At 44.2% G+C, this 22,477-nt stretch overlaps 1 protein-coding gene across 7 annotated transcripts in view; it reads left to right on the top strand.

Moving 5' to 3' along the window:
- Window positions 1-22,477, top strand: part of wars2 (tryptophanyl tRNA synthetase 2, mitochondrial) — a 90,332-nt gene that overhangs the window by 51,912 nt on the left and 15,943 nt on the right. For all 7 annotated transcript variants that reach the window (XM_078559614.1, XM_078559616.1, XM_078559615.1 and 4 more), the window contains one exon: window positions 21,174-21,425. In XM_078559614.1, the coding sequence (XP_078415740.1) occupies window positions 21,174-21,425 (252 nt within the window). The remainder of the gene's footprint in view (window positions 1-21,173; window positions 21,426-22,477) is intronic.

Genomic DNA, 22,477 nt, shown 5'->3' with positions numbered 1-22,477 from the left:
CCTGCTGGTCTCCCACATTCTACCCTCCATGAACTTGAGGCCACCTTGGGTTGCCCGTGTCTAAACCCACAGCAAGTCCCAGTTCCCTATCACCCCTGTATTTGCATTTGCTCTCGGTCAAGCAACGCCTTGATTCCTTCCCCCCCAGCTCCACAGCCCTCCAAGATATCTGCATTCCTCTAATTCTAGCTTCTAGTGCATGTCCAATTTTAATCACTGCACCATTGGTGGCCACGCCCTCAGTTGCCTAGCCCACATGCCCTGGAACCCCCTCCCTACGCATCTCTACCTTGCTTTCCAAGATGAAGACACTTGTAAAACCTAACTCTTTGAGCAAGCTTTGGTCATCTGACGTATGTCCTTACATAGCTCGATGTCATGCTTTGTTTTGTAATTCTCCTGTGAAGTTCCTTGGTATGTTTTTATGTTAAAGGCTATATATAAATATAAGTTGTTGTTATACCATTCTCTTCCTCAACACCATGTCGATTTAGTTGCGAATTTAGTCACTTCCAATCCCTGCTCATACCTCTTCTCGTTCCATCCCCATTATTCCTGCATTCGTCAGGATAGAGATGGTGAAAGTTGTATAAGTCTACTGAAGTCAGTGATATTTTGAAATAAAATTAGTTATGTTGAATCATATTTGCTTCACAGATGGCTCAAAGTTCAATGTAATAATACTTCACAAATATCAGCTGCTGAGATGTACTCATTTTATATTTTTTTATTAAAAATACTTTATTCATAAACAGAACGAAGAAAGGTATGCTGTTTATAAATTTTATGTTTTATGCTTTGCAGTTGTACTTCCCCTTCAGTGAGAAGGTGGAACAATACAGGCGAGTAATATGGCAGACCTTAGTCTAACATTAGGCTACCAATTCTTTCTGGGAGACCCTCTTCCCTTTCCCCTTTCTGTGAGCGGATTTAAATATTATATCTTAGAAAGTGCAACCAACTGGTTGTTTAACTGAAACAAAAACAGAAAATGCTGGAAAAACTCAGCAGGTCTGGCAGCATCTATGGAGAGAGAAATGCTTTGAGTCCATATGACCCTTTTTCAGAACCTTTTTATGGTTGTTTAACTGAATTTTTAAAAATTGTACTGATTGGCATTTCACAACTTCTAGCGATGTATCATTTTATTTTTGGACCATATGCCATATTGCTCTGCTCCTTAATTAGATTTCTAATATATGTCTGTTTTTGTAAAAAGAGTATAACCTGCCATTTGCTGCTGTGGTCAAACATGCGGACAGAATGTTGGGAGTATACACAAACTGTACACAGAAACCTGTATTTTTCTTTAGTCAGGGTCACTGGACATCAGGCTTGACACACAGCTGATTCCAGCAAATTTCCCAGGATCAGTCAAATTTCGAGCAAGTTTCCAACAGGATGTCTATCTGCACCTTGGTGCTGATCACTATGTGTTGAGGGAGAGGGGTGGTGAGACTGGGTTACTGCTTGTATCTTATCATTTGCAGCAGCTTAAAAGGTGCAGGCAGCTTCATTTAGAAGGAAATAAACATTGTCCTGGTGTAGAGTAGGTTTGCCATTTTGTTGTGCTGCAATCATACAGTTATCCTTGCCTCCTTGTATTTAACCTTTTGGAGCTGTATTCCAGTCCCTAGTAATTCTGGACATCATTTGAATGCAGGTGCTCTTTATGTCCAGCCATAGTGGTAACGAAGGGTAATGAAAATGAGGTTAGACTTTACTCTCATTATCACTTAATTTTGTAAGGGTTTCTATCAATTTTTTGTACGAAATGTAAGACAGACAAAAATGCCAAGGTACTGCCCTGTGACAATACCAGAAGAGGAAAATCTTGCTCTCCGCATACCTTTTTTTTAAGGTAATATGAAAATTCAGCAATATTGCTCTTCATATGCTTACATCTAGATCCAAGTTATCACCCTCTCCCATCGGCCTCTCTCTTACAGTGCTGTTTTCCTCATGACTACGGTTAACCTGGGCATGACTCCTTTGTGATAAGTGCTCTTATCATTGGCCTCTGCAATTAGTGGTCTGTCCACAGACAACTTTGTTGCTGCTGATATTCAGAAGTCCTGTCATAAACTGTTGATTCTACTTTCCTTGGGCTGTCACTTTCTCTCAGCAACCAACCAATTGTGTTATCAGCTTCCTTAGCCATTGTTTTAATTTGCTCCTCTAACCCATTCCTGCTGCCCTCAGATGAGGGGTGATTGTGTGCCATGCTGTTGCTATCTTCAGATGGATCCAGTGTAATTTCATTGTGCACCCCTGGTGTAGATCATAGGCTTTTTTTACCAGTCAGTGATGAGGATAGATCCATGACTGACTGACTGAGTAGCGTGAGTTATGGAACAGGATTGATCCTGATTTATGTAGCAGTGGCATACCAATACACCAGATGTAGTATTACAGTACATTGCTTCAAAATGTCGGCCGTGGCTCACTGGGTAACACTAGCACCTGAGTCAGAAGGTTGTTAGTTCAAGTCCCACTCCAGAGACTTGAGCACAAATCTAGGCTGATACTCCAATGCAGTACCAAGAGAGAGCTGCACTGTTCGAGGTGCTGTTTTCCGGATGACTTTTTAAACCCCAGCCCAGTTGACACACTGAAGTGGACAGAAAAAATCCCATGGCACTGTTTTGAAGAAGAGCAGTGCAGTTTTTTTTCCCCCAGCATCCTGGTCAATATCTATCCCTCAATCATAAACTGGTTGTGCTCACAACACTGTTAGTGGACGCTTACTGTGTGCAAATTGGATGCTGTTTCCTACATTACAGCAGTGACTTAAATTCCTGTAAAGCGCTTTGGGATGTCCTTAGATTATGGAAAGGTGCTATATAAATACCAGTCTTTTTTTAATCCAGCAAGTGAGACAGTGGCCGGGCTTTTCTGTGCCTGCTGACGCCAGGCATGTTCGGTGGCGTGAGCGGATAATATGGCACCATCGGTTTCACAACCATATGAATCCAGTTTGCGATCATCCGCTCAGCCACATTCCCAGCCATCAGACGTCGCGGACCTCATTGTAATACATCAGTGTATCATTATAAGGCCAGCCCACCGGACTCATTTCCCACCCCCCACCTTTGCTGAATCATCCATCCACGTCGGCGGGAAAACGCCAATGTGTTTCATAACAACACATAAGCGGCGTGCACTTGGCAGGCTGCACTTTACTCGGGACTTTGAGGTTTGTTTGTCTACCTTGCTTCGGTCAGCACTCGCAGTCATCAGCGCCAGGCTTCATAGACAGCACCACATCAATTTTAGGGGGGCTCACAGGCAGGTCTCTAGCTACCAGATCAGCCAGATGTGGGTGACCTTTCAATGGTTGCAAGGCTAGGGCTTGCTTGGGGAAGGGGGAGAAGTGGCCTCAGGCAAGGAAAAAAGCTTTAGGACGAGAGCTGTACTGGGGAAGGAAGGTATCTCAGGGTGTGTGTGGGGGCACATGTTGATCTGTGCAAGTGGCCATGAGATGGTGAGAGCTGAGGAGGGTATGTGTGTGAGAATGGGTGGTGATGTCCCTTGAGCTGGCAGTGAGTGAGATGCCAGCGAATGTGCGATGGGCTTGAGTGTGTGAGTTTAGAGTGATGAGATGGCCGCCATACCCTGGCGGCATGGATGAGATCATTCGCTAGACTGTTGAATGAATACTTCACATCCGTCTTCACCCAAGAGAATGAGGATGAAGGTACGGAACTCGGGGAGAGAGACTGCGAGGTTCTTAAGCAAGTTGATATAGGGAGTGACAAGGTATTGGAGATGTTGGCAGGCTCAAAAGTGGACAAATCTCCAGGTCTGGATGATTTGTGTCCCAGACTGCCGAGGGAGGCAAGGGTGGAGATCGCAGGGACTCTGACCCAAATTTTTAATTCCTCTCTGGCCACGGAGGAGGTGCCAGAGGACTGGAGAACAGCTAATGTGGTTCCGCTATTTAAGAAGGGTTGTAGAGGTAAGCCAGTGAGTCTCACATCAGTGGTAGGGAAACTATTGGAGAAAATTCTGAAGGAAAGTATCTATTTCCACTTGGAGAAGCAAGGTTTGATCGGGGATAGTCAGCATGGCTTTGTCAGAGGGAGGTCATGCCTAACAAATTTGATTGAATTTTTTGAGGAGGTGACCAGGAGTGTAGATGAGGGTAGTGTAGTTGATGTAGTTTATATGGATTTCAGCAAAGCCTTTGACAAAGTCCCACATGGGAGACTTACAAAGAAGGCAAATGCACATGGGATACAGGGTAATTTGATAAGGTGGATTCAAAATTGGCTTAGTTGTAGGAGGCAGAGGGTGATGACAGAAGGATGCTTTAGTGACTGGAAGCCAGTGTCCAGTGGTGTACCACAGGGATCTGTGCTCGGTCCCCTATTATTCGTCATTTATATAAATGACATAGATGACTATGTCAAGGGTAGGATTAGTAAGTTTGCGGATGACACAAAGATTGGCCGGGTGGTTAACAGTGAGGTTGAGTGTCTTGGGCTACAGGAAGATATAGATGGGATGGTCAAATGGGCAGATAAGTGGCAGATGGAATTTAACCCTGAAAAGTGTGAGGTGATACACTTTGGAAGGAGGAACTTGACAAGGAAGTATTCAATGAATGGCATGACACTAGGAAGTTCTGAGGAACAAAGGGACCTTGGCGTGTATGTCCATAGATCTCTGAAGGCAAAGGGGCATGTTAGTGGGGTGGTGAAAAAGGCATATGGGACACTTGCCTTTATCAATCGCGGCATAGATTACAAAAGTAGGGAGGTCATGTTGGAGTTGTATAGAACCTTGGTGAGGCCACAGCTGGAGTACTGTGTGCAGTTCTGGTCACCACATTATAGGAAGGATGTGATTGCACTGGTGGAGATTCGCCAGGATGTTGCCTGGGATGAAACATTTAAGTTATGAAGAGAGGTTGGATAGACTTGGGTTGTTTTCGTTGGAGCAGAGAAGACTGAGGGGTGACCTGATCGAGGTGTAGAAGATTATGAGGGGCATGGACAGGGTGGATAGGGAGCAGCTGTTCCCCTTAGTTGAAGGGTCAGTCACAAGGGTTATAAGTTCAAGGTGAGGGGCAGGAGGTTTAGGGGGGATGTAAGGAAAAACATTTTTACCCAGAGGGTGGTGACGGTCTGGAATGCACTGCCTGGGAAGGTGGTGGAGGCGGGTTGCCTCACATCCTCTAAAAAATACCTGGATGAGCACTTGGCACATCATAACATTCAAGGCTATGAGCCAAGTGCTGGTAAATGGGATTAGGTAGGTAGGTCAGGTGTTTCTTACGTGTCGGTGCAGACTCGATGGGCCGAAGGGCCTCTTCTGCATTGTGATTCATCCTTGGATCTGCATTGGATGGCCAACCTCTTCTGTGCAGCATTGGCACTGACCACTACTGCCACCCCCTGCCATGCTGGATTGGTGAAGCTGCTGCCCATCCTGTGGCCAGAGTGGGGATAGAGGACATCACGGCGGCCTCCATGGCACCTAAATGGTATTCCAGTAATGCATCATTAAACCTGGGGGCTGCAGTCTTTTTGCCTTTCGTCAGGACATCATTCCTGTAGTAGTCGTGGGCTGGAAGCACAGATGTGCGTGCACGCCTGGACTTTAAATATGGTGCCTGGCAAATAAGAGCCCGCCCGCCATCGAGACAGCATGTTTCCTAGGAATGCATAAATAACATGGCGGTTTTGGGACGATACAGCATGAAAACCTGCCATCACGGCGGGCACATAAAACACCATTTTACCCACCTGCTACTGCACTTAATGCAAATCTGGGACGATTCCACCCAGTGATTGTGAAACTCCTCCTCCATTCCCCTGGAGAGGAATACCATTCAAGGCTCAGAGCGAAATTTACTTCTTTGACCAAGCTTTTGGTCATCCTTTCCAATCTCGCTATCTTTTGGTTTGGCATCTTTTTTTATTCCTTATGCCTCAGTGCAATATTTTTGTGACGCTTTCCTACATTAGAGGTGCTAAATAAATACATCTTGTTAAAGTCTCTGATAGGAAGTCAAGGGCTTTATAGCTATGTTCTATGAACCAATATCAGTACTTAAGTGTTAATTTCTGATATTTTAAATATTAAGGCAGGTGGGTTACAGAAGTCACGTTAAGCAATGTGTGTATAAATCAGCTACACAAACGAAAAGAATGCGACTTATATTTCCAGCAATTTCTGCTTTTATTACAAAGGGATATTTGTCCTCTCTCACTCTGCTTTGATATCATGCAGGTCTGATATTAATGCTGGGGGAACCTCACAGAATCCTATGCTTGACCCCTCAGGAGCTGCAGCTTGTCATAGTGTCCTTCAGTTGAATTAGCATCTGGCCTCATTCATCAGCTATATCAGGAATGATGATTTGAAAGATCTTTGACAAATGGGGATGCATGGAAACAGTAATGCTTCAGGTGCAGCAAAGTATTTGCTGCATGATTCCAGGATTGCACAGTGGCCCTTGATAGCCCACTAAGACCTGTGAGGGAAAGTTCCTTTCTTAGCATTAATCCTTCACAAAATTTAGATAGAAGAGACAATAAACATTCACATAATCACTTACTGGTCAAGGAACCCCTGGTCCTCAGATGTATTATTGTCCATGTTTATTGGCAATTAGAATTCCAAAAGGGCAAAATTGTCTCCGGTTGGTGGTCCACATCTGGGTTTTAACTGTTGATATTGCTCTTGAGAGAGGGAATCTAGTGGAACACAATTTCCGCCAATATTTGGTCCTTACAACATGTCTAGGATCCAACAAAGTTTTCCACTTGGAGGTTATAAGTTTCATTTACATGTTGAATAAATTATTTATCATAGCATTGACTATGAATTATTAACAGTTGCTCAGTGATGGGTTAAATTATAGCCCTAGGGATGAATTTTACACTTTGCGGGCAGATCGGGTGTAAAATAGCACAAGATGACATCAGGCAAGCGTCTTAATGTCATCCTGTGCTCGCACGACACTTCGGTCAGCGGGCACGTGCAAAAGTTGGATGCGCGCCCGCTGACGATTAAGAGGACAATTAAGCCCATTAACAGTGCAATTGACTCTGATTTTGATAGTCGCCCAACCTCGGATGGCCCGCTTCTACCTCCTACCCAAAATCCACAAACAGAACTGTCCTGGCAGACCGATCGTGTCAGCCTGTTCCTGCCCCAAGGACCTCATTTCTCGTTATCTTGACTCCCTTCTCTCTCTCCTTGTCCAGTCCCTTCCCACCTAGATCCGTGATTCCTCTGACACCTTACGTCACATCAACAATTTCCAGTTCCCTGGCCCCAACCGCTTCCTCTTCACCATGGATGTCCAATCCCTCTACACCTCCACCCCCCACCAGGATGGTCTGAGGGCCCTTAGCTTCTTCCTTGAACAGAGGCCTGAACAATCCCCATCCACCACTACTCTCCTCCGTCTGGCTGAACTTGTTCTCACACTGAAAAATTTCTCCTTTAACTCCTCTCACTTCCTCCAAATAAAAGGCGTGGCTATGGGTACCCGCATGGGCCCCAGCTATGCCTGTCTCTTTATGGGGTATGTGGAACATTCCTTGTTCCAGTCCTACTCCGGCCCCCTCCCACAACTCTTTCTCCGGTACATCGATGATTACTTCGGTGCTGCTTCATGCTCTTGTCGGGACCTGGAAAAATTTATTAATTTTGCGTCCAATCTCCACCCCTCCATCATTTTCACATGGTCCATCTCTGACACTTCTCTTCCCTTCCTTGACCTCTCTGTCTCAATTTCTGATGATAGACTGTCCACCAATATCCATTACAAGCCTACCGACTCCCACAGCTACCTCGACTACAGCTCCTCACACCCCGCTTCCTGTAAGGACTCCATCCCATTCTCTCAGTTCCTTCGCTTCCGTCGCATCTGTTCTAATGACGCTACCTTCAAGAACAGCTCCTCTGACATGTCCTCCTTCTTCCTTAACCGAGGTTTTCCACCCACGGTCGTTGACAGGGCCCTCAACCGTGTCCGGCCCATATCCTGCGCATCCGCCCTCACGCCTTCTCCTCCTTCCCAGAAACATGATAGGTTCCCCCTTGTCCTCACTTATCACCCCACCAGCCTCCGCATTCAAAGGATCATCCTCCGCCATTTCCGCCAACTCCAGCATGATGCCACCACCAAACACATCTTCCCTTCACCCCCCCTGGCGGCATTCCGTAGGGATCGTTCCCTCCGGGACACCCTGGTCCACTCCTCCATCACCCCCTACTCCTCAACCCCCACCTATGGCACCTCCCCATGCCCACGCAGAAGATGCAACACCTGCCCCTTCACTTCCTCTCTCCTCACCGTCCAAGGGCCCAAACACTCCTTTCAAGTGAAGCAGCATTTCACTTGCATTTCCCCTAACTTAGTCTACTGCATTCGTTGCTCCCAATGCGGTCTCCTCTACATTGGAGAGACCAAACGCAAACTGGGCGACCGCTTTGCAGAACACCTGCGGTCTGTCCGCAAGAAAGACCCAAACCTCCCTGTCGCTTGCCATTTTAACACTCCACCCTGTTCTCTTGCCCACATGTCTGTCCTTGGCTTGTTGCATTGTTCCAGTGAAGCCCAACGCAAACTGGAGGAACAGCACCTCATCTTCCGACTAGGCACTTTACAGCCTTCTGGGCTGAATATTGAATTCAACAACTTTAGATCTTAAACTCCCCCCCCCGCCCCAAATCCCCACCCCGTTTCTCCCCCCTCCCCTTTTTTTTCAATAATTTATATAGATTCTTCTTTTCCCACCTATTTCCATTATTTTTAAATCTAAAATTAAAACTTTGTTAGTCTTTCCATCCCACCCCCACTTGAGCTGTACCTTCAGTATCCTGCCTTCCATTCTTAATTAGCACTTTTCTTAGATAATATCACCACCTTCAACACCTCTTTGATCCTTTTGTCTGTGACATCTTTTGATTATCTGCTCCTATCACTGCTTGCTTATCTCCACAATCATCCCACCCTCAACTTCTCTCTCCCCCCGCCCCCCACCACCTTAGACCAGCTTATATTTCACCTTTCTCCTAACTATACTCAGTTCTGCCGAAGGGTCATGAAGACTCGAAACGTTAACTGATTTCTTCTCCACCGATGCTGCCAGACCTGCTGAGTTTTTCCAGGTAATTCTGTTTTTGTTCTGATTTTTCATTGCCCATCCAACCTTACGGGCGAATCAGCCATGCAGCCTTTGCATTTTTCATCAAACTTCATTCACGGGCGGAATGAGATTTCTCTGATGAAATAAAATAAAAATAAATTTCTGTGGACAGCATTTTCATCAGCTAAATTTTCAGATGATTGATTATGATGCATGGACACTCTTTTTTCAGCTTTTTCAGATCTTCAGCTCCCTGAGGCAGCTCTCTGCCTCCAGGGCACTTTCTGTCATCACTGGCCCGCGCCCACGTTGACATCATCACCCACCCCAGCAGCACTGAGCATTTCAGCTTGCGTTTCATGCTGGCTGGCCATTAATTGGATAGCCGGCATGAAATCGCGGTTGGCCTCGGTAGTCCATTTCCAGGCCGATCCCGGGCCTGCCATTTGCGCCCTCCCGCCGAGCTGAAATTCAGGCCCTGGTATACATTCTATGCGTTCGATCACTCATACTGAAGATTTTAACTGTGCCATGATTGACTAATGTTTGTTGTTTTCCTCACCTCATCCTGGCTGCCTAACGCACTGACCCCACCTGACATTCCAGTCTTAAGAACTAATCGCACCACATCGATGTCAAGCCTGGATTGATTCCAATGTTGTGCCCATTGATTCTTTGAATGGAGGTATCTGTTCTGTGAGAAAAAGGGGAGGGGAGAAGAACCAAGCCAAAATATTTTTTCATTCTGATTTCCAAAAGTAAGGATTTGATATCTTTTGTAATTGCTGAATAACATAAGCTTTTAGAAGGTTTAAGAAATAAATGAGGGGAGCCAACAAATCTGCATGATAATTTTGTGCTTTAAAAAAAAGACCTGGGTTTATCTAGCGACTTTCACAACCACCAAAACGCTTTACAGCCAAAGTACTTTTTGAAGTATAGTAACTATAAGGTTGGAGACAGTAAATATTTTCCCCCTCAACTTTTTTGAAACAGCTTCAAAAATTGTAACATAATGATTCTGTAAGAATTGGCTATTTGTCTAATAATGATAAATTTAAATAGAAAATGTTCAATAGTTATAAAATCATAGCGTGTGGTAACTCAGTGGGACAGATAAACACGTTTCAACAAAATCGTAACTTTTTATAAACTGGTCTATGATTTTACTACACAAGGTATGGCGAGAAAATCCTTTCCTTACTAAGTTTAAGCAGTAAATAGCTGAGCGTCCAGACACACAGAGTTTGATCTCTAACTGTGTGCTGGTCTCAGCCGATGTAGTAGTAGAACATGTGTCCTGTGCCAGAGAAAGGGTAAACAGGGAAATGAGAACTAGATGTAAATCCATGGGTGGGATTCTCTGGTCCTCCCCACCACCGGGATCGTCCGGTCCCACTGAAAGTTAATGGGCTTGTGGCTGGGCCGCCAAATCTCCCGCAGCGGGTCCTGACATGACAGTGCCGGAAATTCCTGATGCATAATTAAGGAACCATTTAAAAAGTTGTTTGTAGATATGATTGATCCCCTAGCAATCTCACAAACCACTGAATTGACAATGCCAAACTATGCATCAAGGTATCCAAAGTGCCATAGAGCTCAAGTCCGCTGAGGCATGTAGTTGAATATGTTCTCAAGTTAATAGAGAACAGATTACTTTGGCAGAACACACTTTGAGGAATCTGGAGCAGAACCAATTGAAAGTCTGGTACAACTGCAGTGCAAAAAGCTACCCATACAATCAGCCTCAGAAGTGCTAGAGTTACTGCCAGTGAGGTGAAATGAGTTCCAGACACCTTTATGGAAAAATGTAGATGAAAATCAGGTGATCATGTTACCATCCTGACATTATAAGCAGCAGGTATGTGATGTGAAAACGTTGAAACTTTCTCTTAACCATGATAAGTTGGTTATGTAGCCTTTTAGCTGAGAGGAAGTTCAGGATGATGGCACAATCGATTTCAGTCACCAAAAATGAAGAGGAAGATTGCTTTGGCTGTCACGTTATCGCCTGTTCAGGGACAACAGACTGAGGGATCTAGTCTTTGTTTTCAGCCAAGGCAGCTGATAAGTGTCAATCTAGCCCTGTACAGTATATGAGAGTGCATAAAGAAGAGAATGTGGCAGAACTTAAATCAAGTTTTGGGTGAAAGATGTAATGGCTTGACAGTACCTAATGTATATTCTATGCATCATATGGAACAATTTTTTGTGAACTTAGGAGATGGTAAGCAGCTGACAATGTTTGATCTAACCAGAGGTTATGAGTCAAACCATAGACTGCCACAAACTCCATTCCTGGCTCCATCCTTTTCCTGGCACTCTGTGATGCTGAACCAGACCATTCGCAACCTTGACTCTGGGCTGAACTTCGGACCCCATTTTCTCTCCCTTCTCAAAGAAGCCTACTTCCATCTCTGTAAGATTATCCATCTCCACCCCGTCTCAGCTAATCTGCTAAAATCCACATTCATGTCTTTGTTACCTTTAGGCTTGACGATACCAATTCTTTCCTGGCCAGCCTCTGTAACGTGAGCTCATCTGCTGACCTCACCTATCCTAACTCTTACCTATTCCTAATTTCATTATCATTTGGTCCAGCAATGCTTCAATTATAAAATTCTCACCCTTGTTCTCAAATTGTTCAATCTGCTTGCTGCCAGCTCCTTCGCCCACTCACCCCCTCCCTGCCACACTAGCCCCTTTTTACTCCATAACCTCCTTCGGTCCCAGTACACTCTGAGATCACTGCGCTGCTCCAATTCTGGCCTTGGGTGCATCCCTGATATTAGTCGCTGCACCGTTGTCAGCTGCCTAGGCCCTAAGCTCTGGCTTCCCTCCTCTAAATCTCTCTGCATCTCAAACTCTCTCCTCCTTCAAGATGCTCCTCAAAACCTATCTTTTTGGTCATCAGGTCTTTGCTCATCTGCCCCAAGATCATCTTATGTGACTCAGTGCCAAATTCTGTTTGATAATACTCCCGTGAAACGCCTTGGAATATTTTACTAAATTAACAACTTGCATGAAAATGAAACCTTCAGTGTTGTTCAGCATGGTTGCGTTTGCAGTCATGAGTTTTAGGATAAAAAAAAATGCACAAACTTTATTCCCAAGAGCTGAACATTGTTTCAAAAGGCTTGGTAATTTAGCACATTGTATTTTTTTTGTCATTTAGTAGAAATGTAACTTTAACTTTTATCACCCACTTGCATGTTGTAACAGAATAAACAATGTATTAGTAAAAGTGAATATTAAAAATAAGTGTACAGGATAAGCAGTGAATTGCATAATTGATATTGAACTTTATAAATGAAAACTTATTTTTTCTGCTTCCAAATCCTCAACCCTGACTCCCCCCTCCCGCACACGCGCACACTCTATCTCTCTCTCTCACTCTCTCCATCTCTTCATTGGGAACCACTCCTGCCTATGAAAATAAGCAGACTACCTCTGCTATTGTGATTCTATAGCTGATGTCGGCCTGTGTGAGTGCAACTTGTGTTAGTTTGCCATTTGGTGGGTGGTTTACCTTTTGGCCCCATATGTGAAGATGCACCTTGTCTCAACTTGGCATCTGTCTAGTGACACAGTGACGACCAAAGTCTCTCTGTGAAGGGAACTGAGACCACAACCTTTGTCTTCATCATTGCAAAGCACAGGGTATTAGATAAGTAGTATTTTATTCTGCCAGACATATGAGCAAGGAATGTTTTATTAAACATCAGTGTGGATTTACATTTTCTTACAGCAAAATTGCTGCAAAAAAGTACATTCAAATATTACATAAGAGTCAATGCATTTGTCACAGTGAGTTTAAATGTTTTTATAAATGCAGTGGTGAACACATTCTGTTATATTAGGGAAGTAGTTGGACTGTTGGAATTTTTTTTATTGAAAGCTGGCATTGAATCTATGGTGCAGTCAAATTTCTTCATTAATTCAGTGAGCTGGCAAAGGGTTATTTGTGGGGGTATATTATTAAAGTTTGAACTTTACTGACTACAGGAAACCACTTTGGGGACCAGTGAGATGGCTTGTTGTAAGAAGAGAATTGTAATAGAGTTTGTTATAATTACATTTGACTGTATCCGAAACAAAAGGAACTGTGTTTCAGTTATATGCCATTAAACTTCCTTCAGCCTTGGTTCAGCATTTGCCCTTCGCTCTTTCAACTCTGGTCCCTTCTGTACAGCTCCTTCCTCTGCTTCATGTTCAGTGTAGAAGCATCAGCCATCTCAACCCCACTCTATGGAACACTCTCCCTAAATGTCTCCATCTTGCTATCTCCCCTCCTGAAACCAACTGTTTCATTTTGCTTCTGGCCACCATCCCTCACCCTTCTACCATTCTTTTCAATGACTGGTTATTTTTGCCTCTGTAAAGCACTCAGGACCTTTTCATTCACCATACAGCTGCAAAGGAGGCCATTCAGCCCATCATGCCTGTGCTGTCTCCTTTATAGAGCTATTTGATCAGTTTAACTTCTCTGCTCTTTTCCCACAGCTGTCATATTTTTCCACTTCATTCCATATTTAAATTTAACTATTCAACCTGCTTCCACCACCCTTTCAAGCAATGTAATCCAGATCATAACGACTTGCCCTACCATATTTTTTCCTTGTATTGCCTCTGCTTCTTTTGACAATTAGTTCAAATCTTTGTACCCACTGGAGCCAGTTTCTCTTTATTTACTGTCAAAACCATTCATGATTTTTAACACCTCCAATTGAATCTCCTCTGTTCGAAGGAAAACAAATCCAACTTTTCCAGCCTCTCAACATAACTGAAGATCTTCATCCCTAGCACCATTCTAGTAAATCTCTTCTGCATCCTATCTAAGGCCTTGACATATCGCCTAAAGTTTGGTATCTAGGATTGAATGCAATATTTCAGCTGAGGCCTAACCAGTGTTTTATAAAATTTAACATAACTCCCTAGCTTTTGTACTCTGTCTGTATTATATAATCTGTCTATATAAAGTCACAGATCCCACTTGCTTTTAAAGGCCTTCTCAACTTGTCCTGCTATATTCAAAGATTTATGTACATGCGTTTTGTTGCAATAAGGACATGTAAATGCAAATTATTGTAAAACTGTCATTCAGGTGAAACGTTAAGCCAAGACTCCTGCTGCCCTCTCAAAAAGTAGAAGATCCCATGAAAAACAAGTAGAAAATGCTGGAAATACACAGCAGGACAGGGAGCATCTATGAAAAGAAACAGAGTAAATGTTTCAGGTTGTGACCTTTCACCCTGAAGACCCATCAACCTGAAGCATTGGCCTGAATCTTTTGATATGGGGAGCGGTGAATGACACAAGGTGCTGATGCGCCTTGGGACCTTGAGGAAGGCCCAATGCATGCACATGTGGGGTACTTACGCAGGAAGTTCAAACTACCAATTGCTGGTTTTACCTTGCCTGGATTGCTGAACGATTCCTCACAACAGTGAGATCAGATGGCCAGAACCATGGAGACTTGGGCTGTTTGCACTATACTTGTGCCTAGTTTTTACAGATTCATTTAGAGCTTTACCTAGCAGGTGTAAAGTCTGCTCAGGTGCACAGCTCTAAGTAAATCAGCTGGAATGCCAAAGCACTTCAGCAGCCACAGCAACCTCTATACAGCTAAACAACACCCCAACAATGTTCCCCTCCCGACAATGCTCACTGTCCACTCCCAACAAGATTCACTCCCCGTCCCAACAAGGTTCAGTCCCCCTGAAAAGATTCACCATGCCCTCCAGACAAAATTTGCCCTCACCCCCCCCCCAGCAATGCTCACCTCCCCCTCCTGACTCCCATTCCACTATCCCTGTCTCCTATCCAGCTGATGTTGGGAGAGTTGTCATTGTTGGGATTTGCACGGTGAGTGGGAATGAGCATTGTGAGGGGTGGAGGGTGTACCTGGGTGGGAGGGGCTGACGTTATCGGTGAGTGAGGGAAGGAGTGAACAATTGTATTCAAGCACAATATGTAGCCATATCTCTCACTCTACCGTTAACATCAAGCCAAGAGATCAACTCTGGTTCAAGGAAGTGATAGGAGGGCATGGCCAGGCATACCTAAAAATGAGGTCTCAACTTTTTGAAGCTACAGCACAGAACTACTTTTGTATGCCAAACAGTGAAGCAGCTTACAATAAACAGAGCTAAGCAATCCCACAGCCAGCAGATCAGATCAAAGCCCTGCAGTCGTGACACAGCATTTGCAACCAACTTCAGCCAGAAATGCCAAATGGATGATCCATCTTCGCCTGAGGTCCCCAGCATCACAGAAACCTATCTTCAGCCAATTTGATACACTCCACATGATGTCAAGAAACGGCTGAAGGCACTGGATACTGCAAAGGCTATGGGCCCTTACAACATCCCGGCAGTAGTACTGAAGACTTGTGCTCCAGAACTAGCCGTCCCCCTAGCCAAGCTGTTCCAGTACAGCTACTGACATCTATCTGACTGTGCAAAATTTCCCAGCTATGTCCTTTCCACAAAAAGCAGGACAAATCCAATCCAGCCAACTATCGCCCCATGAGCTTCCTCTTGATCATCAGCAAAGTAATGGAAGCTGTCATTGACAGTGCAATCAAACAGCACTTAACAATAACCTGTTCACTGATGCTCAGTTTGGGTACAAAAAGTATCAACCTTTTGAAGCTACTTTCTGGCCGCTTTGCACCTGACCTCATTATGGCCTTGGTCCAAACGTGGGAAAAAACAGCGGAATTTCATAGGTGAGGTGAGAGTGACTGTCCTTGACATCATGGCAGTATTTGACCAAGTTTGGCATCAAGGAGCCTTAGCAATATTGAAGTTAACGGGAATCATTGCGAAAACTCCACTTTTTGGAGTCATACCTAGCACAAAGGAAGATGTTTGTGGTTGTTGGAAGCCAATCATCTCAGGACCGGGGCATCACTGCAGGTGTTTCTCATGTGGTGTCCTAGGTCCAATCGCCTTCAGCTGCATCATCAATGACCTTCCCTCCACCAAAAGGTCAGAAGTGGGAATGTGTGCCAATGATTGCACAATGTTCAGTACAATTCGCAAATCCTCAGATACTGAAGGAGTCTGTGTCCATATGCAGCAAGACCTGGAGCGGAATTGTCCCAGATTTGCACTAAGGGCGGTAGCGGGCCGGTAAGATGAAGTTTTACCCGCCAACCGCAATGGTGGATTTTCAGACCGTATTGTCCCAAACCCACCACATTACTTGTACATTCCTAGGAAACATGCCATTTCCATGGCAGGCAAGCTTTGATTCACCTGCCACGCCATCACCTTGCCACTTCATCACACCAGGTACCACATTTCAATTACAGCCGCGGTCAGTGCTTCCAGCTCAGGACTGCAGCAAGGAAGACATGGCCCCGAAAGGCATGAAGACTGCAGCCCTTGAGCGCCTTTTGGACACAATGGAGGCCCGCTGTGATGTTCTCTACCACCCCTCATCACTCTAAACCATCTCATCACTCTAAAGTCACACACTCAAGCCCATCACACATTCACTGGCATCTCACTCACTGCCAGCTCAAGGGACAGCACCAGCTATTCTCATACACGTACCCTTGCATTCTCACACACATACCCTCGCATGTCTTTCTGGCATCATCTTCTCTGGAGACTGCCTCCTCAGCCCTCATCATCTCGAGGCCACTTGCACAGATCAACATGTGCACCCCCCCACCCACCCTGGGATACCCCCCTTCCCAGTACACCCCTCGCCCTGCAGCCTTTTCCCTTGCCTGAGGCTACTTCTCTCCCTTCCCCAAGCAAGACCTTGCCCTACAGCCATAGAACCACAGAACACTACAGCACAGAAAACAGGCCATTCGGCCCTTCTAGTCTGTGCCGAAATATTATTCCGCTAATCCCATTGACCTGCACCCAGTCAATAACCCTCCAGACCTCAGCCATCCATGTATCTATCCAATTTATTCTTAAAACCTAAGAGTGAGCCCGCATTTACCACGTCAGATGGCAGCTCGTTCCACACTCTCACCACTCTCTGAGTGAAGAAGTTCCCCCTAATGTTCCCCCTAAACCTTTCCCCTTTCACCCTAAAGCCATTAAAAAGCCACCCACATACGGCTGATCTGGTAGGTAGAGACCTGCCATGAGCCCCACTAAAAGTGATGTGGTGCTGTCTGTGAAGCCTGGCACTGATGACTGTGAGTGCTGACCGAAGCAAGAGAGGCAAACAAACCTCGAAGTCCTGGGCGAAGTGCAGCCCACCAAGTGCACGCCTTATATATGCTGTTGTGAAACACACATCGGCGTGTTTTCCCACCGGCGTGGGCGGTGATCCAGCACAGGGGGATGAGTTCAGTGGGCTGGCCTTATAATATGCTGATGTATTACAATGAGGTTCCTGACCTCCAATGGCTCAACCATCCAGGACAAAGCAGCCTGCTTGATCGCAAACTGGTTTCATGACGTCGTGAAACCAATTTTTGGCCTTCTCGCCATATTGTCCACTCATGCTAGCAAACACGCCCAACGCCAGTGGGAACGGAAAATCCCAGCCCTGGACAACATTAAGGCTTGGGCTGATAAGTGGAAAATTACTTTCACACCACACTAGTGCCAGGCAATGACTGCCTCCAAGAGGAGAGAATCTAACCATCTCCCCTTGACATTCAGTGGCATTACTATTGCTGAAACCCCCACTATCAACATCCTGGGGAGTACCAATGACCAGAAATTGAACTGGACCAGCCATATAAATACTGTGGCTACAAGAGCAGGTCAGAGGCTGGGAATTCTGAGGCGAGTAACTCACCTCCTGTCCATCACCTATAAGGCACAAGTCAGGTGTGTGATGGAATATTTTCTAGTTGCTTGGATGAGTGTGGCTCCAAAAACACTCTAAGCTCAACACCATCCAGCATAAAGCAGCCTGCTTGATCAGCACCCCATCCACCACTTAAAACATTCACTCCCTCCATTACCGGCACACAGTGTAGCAGCATATACCACATACAAGATGCACTGTAGAAACTCATCAAGGCTCCTTTGAAAGCACCTTCCAAACCCGTGACCTCTACCACCTAGGAGGACAAGGGTAGCAGATACATATGAACATAGGAGATAGGAGCAGAAGTAGGCCATTCGGATTCTTGAGCCTGCTCTGTCATTCAATAAGACCATGGCTGATCTGTTTGTGTTTCAAATTTCACATTCCCATCTGCCCCCGATAACCTTTGATTCCCTTGCCAAACAAGAATCTATCTACCTCTGCCTTAAAAATATTCAATGACCCTGCCTTCTGAGGCAGAGAGTTCCAAAGCCGCACAACCTTCTGAGAGAAAAAATTTCTCCTCATCTCCGTCCTAAAATGGTGAGTCCTAATTTTAAAACAGTGCCCCCTAGTTTTGGAGTCACCTACAAGAGGAAACATCCTTTCCACTTCCACCTTGTCGAGACGGTTCAGGATCTTTTATACTTCAATCAAGTCACCCTTCACCCTTCTAAGCTCCAGTGGAAACAAGCCCAGTCTGTCTAACCTTTCCTCATAAGACAACCCACTCATTCCAGTTATCAATCTCCTCTGAACCACCTCCAATGTATTTACATTCCTCCTTAAATAAGGAGACCAAAACTGCACACAAGATGCACTCTCACCAATGCCCTGTATAACTGAAACATAACATCCTTACTTTTATAAAAACAAAATTTTATGTTCAATTCCTCTTGTAATAAAGGATAGCATTCCATTAGCCTTCTTAATTGCTTGCTTTACCTGCATATTCTGCTTCAAGCCACATGCCATCCTGACTTGGAATCATATTGCCATCCCTTCACTGTTGCTGGATTAAAATCCTGGAACTTCCTTCACTAACATCACTGTGAGTGTACTTGCACCACATGGACTACAATGGTCCAAGAAGGCGCTCACCTTCTCAAAAGCAATTAGGGATGGGCAATAAAGACTGACCTTGCCGGAATTTAAAAAAACACAATGATGGGAGGTGAGGGAGGGGATGTGCATTGTTCGGGTGGGAGTTTGAACATTGTTGGGTTGTGAAGGAGGCAAACATTGTCAGGTGCAGGAAGTTTCAGTTTCAGGGGTTGACTGGACCATTTAGAAATAGTGCAAGTCAGTGAACTGAAGACAGATCTTAAGGGGCATGCCTTCAGTTCATGAAGAAAAAGGAGGCGTGGTTTCACTGGAATCAGGCCCGCCACTTGGATTCCCAACTCTGCCCATCACTGAATTCAAACTGGAGCCGGGACCAGAAGGTGCAAAGGCTGCAGTGTAAAATGGTAAGTGGGCAGTTTAAATCAGTCAGTGCCAGGTACACCCGCTTCGCTGCTGACTGGATGATCTGGGCCATTAACTCTGTTTCTCTCCACAGGTTCTGCCTGACCTTGTATTGAACAGGCAGCTTAGTAAAATTCTCCTGTTTGAATAGCCTACATATGGCACATAGCCGTAAAACTACTGTTACTTTATTTTTAAACTAACTTTATGTCTGCTGCATGCAGGCTGTGTCAGCCCATTTTTACCTGGATGAAATTCTGGCATTCTAGAAACACATTAGTACTCCATTAGCATTTATTTGGTGTGAAAAGAAAAGGCTGTACAATGTTGCTATTAATATTATAGGAACTTTATTGCACTGGAACACTGAATTGCATAACTTGATTCAAATTTTAAAAACGCACCATACCAAACTAGAAGCCAGCTTCTGTGGCAGGTGTATATCTTAATGCGTTTGCACCTATTTCATTTGCCTGAGATATCAGTCTGTCCTCCAGCATTTAGCCTTTTCTGCCACGTACAGTAACGCTCCCTGGATGCATTAATGCAAAGAAATGCAAACTGATTTTCTACTTCAGTCTTGTGACTTGCTGACCCAAATGTTGATGGTTAAAATATTGAAATGGAAGCTCAGGTGTAATTTGGAACATGTGATTTAGCACTTAACTATTTTGATTTGTCCGACCCTTGGATCTCAGCAACTAAACCAGCTTAAAAGTTTTTTAGATGCAATGCCTGAGGATAACTGGAATGCCGGGCACATTCGCTCCAGTATTTGTTTGTCAGGACTAAACAGAATTACATTTATAAACAGTCCCATTTTGATGAGGTGTGGAAAAGTCTTAAGGTTTTATATGGTCCTGTTAAAGTACCATAGAAATCAGCTTTCCATTGCGCTCCTCCTCACCTCATGTTTACATGTACTCACAACAAGCAGTTCACTAAGCAATCGCAAAACCAACTGCCAAGGTTCAAATTAAAACCTCAGCATCCTCCCTGCAGCAAGTGTTTCCAAATAGTGGCTGGGCTAATCACACAAATTTCTCCACCATTCTTCTTAAAAAAAATTCCTTTTTGAGCCAATCCACAGTTTCAGTTTTTAAGTTCTACCTTCAGGTATGTCTTTTTCATCACCTACAGGTCTTGAGGAAGGAGGAACTTTTGACCCTCTGCTATTATTTTTGCACTGGTGCAATGCACGAAATTGTTTTTATTTGAATAAAATGTGCTGGGTTTAAAACTAAAGTTCGGAGCAGACGGATAGTTCATTTGATGTGTGCAGTCTCCATTATGGTGCTAAGGTGTACAGAGCAGAATGGTACCAGATTTCAATTGGTTGACCTCCATTGGAGTGATAGAATAATTGAACCTGGATCCTTGGACCAGCGTTCCAGCTCCTTATTGATACTTGTTGACTCCACCTGAGAAGTGGGTTTTGAGCGAGGACCAGAGTGGGTTTGGCTGTGATGGATGTACCCTATAGTCAACTAGCCTGAAAATACTCCATGTCTAGACCCACTCATGAAAAATGGCCCCAATTGGGTGACTTCTGATGGGTAGCCATTATCTGTGGAACTATATACCAGTGTGAGTCAGTGCTTTTTGAGGGAGAAAGAGTAAATTGAGAACAAAATGTAATACGGAAAAATAACCCATATCTGGATCATTATACAATCACTACATAGATTTGTTCAAGGTGTTGATATAATCCAACCAGTCTGGGAATAGTCTACTGTATACTCTTAAAACTGATGTTTAGGAAGTTGTACACTATTAGGAAATTATATTTATTTTTAAATGCAGGTTGCTAATCGAGTCTTCTCTGGAATCCAGCCAACTGGGGTCCCTCATCTAGGAAACTACCTCGGAGCTATAGAAAGCTGGGTGAGGCTGCAGGATGAATACAACTCCATTCTGTATAGTATTGTGGACCTGCACTCCATCACTATTCCTCAGGACACTGGCACACTCAGGCAAAACATTCTCGACATGACAGCCAGTCTCTTGGCATGTGGTATTAACCCTGAGCAATCAGCCCTATTTCAACAATCAAAGGTCAGTTCCAGCTAACTTTCTAAATCATTTTATTTCCCGCTCCCCCTTAACTTTGGCAGAGCTGGAGACCTCCTGAAGATTATTGAACATTTTGCATTCCACATGTACAAATAACACATTCATCCAAAGAAAATACTTGACTTAACTGGGCTTTAAGATCCAAACAGACCCAGCAGCACTGAACCAGCTTTTTGCAGTTGGACACACAGGTGGTTGTTACAATGTGTCTTGAATTGTGAAAATAACTTCATGCCATTAATTGGATGTTTTTATAGGGATTGGTGCAAAGTTTTGTGGCTGATTTTTAAATTTTTTTTTCCTTTTTCTGCTTCAGAACATTTTATTACTTAAATCTGCTTTCTCCAACTTCTGATCATGCCCTCTCTGGTCTTGATTGAGGCCTTATGCTGTGGCACTTGAAGCCTCAGCTTCCCAGTATGGGATTGTTTCAAAGTACTGTAGTGAAGTTGTTTTTATTACATTACAAAGCTTGGGAGCTTTATTATAATGGTAAATTGTACTTTTTTTTTCAACCTGGTTCATGTTATGAGTTTCTGTTCATTCTCGTCATTCTGAAAATTCACACAGTGCATGTTACTTTAGTAAAGAATCATGTTCCCTTGTTCTAAAAATATTGGATTCGAGATCATCTGAAATGTATCAGATATTGGTTTTCTAAAGCAAGTTTTGTTTTTATATGTTTATAAAAATTCTGCAAAATATTTTCTTATTACCTTTTTCAATCATTCATACAATGTGGCCATCTCTGGCAAGGTCAACAATTATTGCCCATCCCTAATTTCCCTTGAGAAGGTGATGGTAAGCTACCTTCTTGAATTACTGCTGTCCTTGTGGTTTAGGTATACCCACAGTGGTGTTAGGAAAGGAGTTCCAGGATTTTGACCCAGTGACTGTAAAGGAATGGTTGATATATTTCCAAGTCAGGGTGGTGTGTGACTGGAGGGGAATTGGAGTTGGCGGTCTGCTCTTCATTTTCTAGCTAGTAGAGGTTACAGTTTTGGGAAATCCCGTCAGAGAAGCCTTGGCAAGTT

This window comes from Cetorhinus maximus, chromosome 16 (genome assembly GCF_964194155.1).
Source record: "Cetorhinus maximus chromosome 16, sCetMax3.hap1.1, whole genome shotgun sequence".
In the NCBI taxonomy this organism is placed as follows: domain Eukaryota; kingdom Metazoa; phylum Chordata; class Chondrichthyes; order Lamniformes; family Cetorhinidae; genus Cetorhinus; species Cetorhinus maximus.
This window is presented reverse-complemented; position numbering and strand designations above follow the sequence as displayed.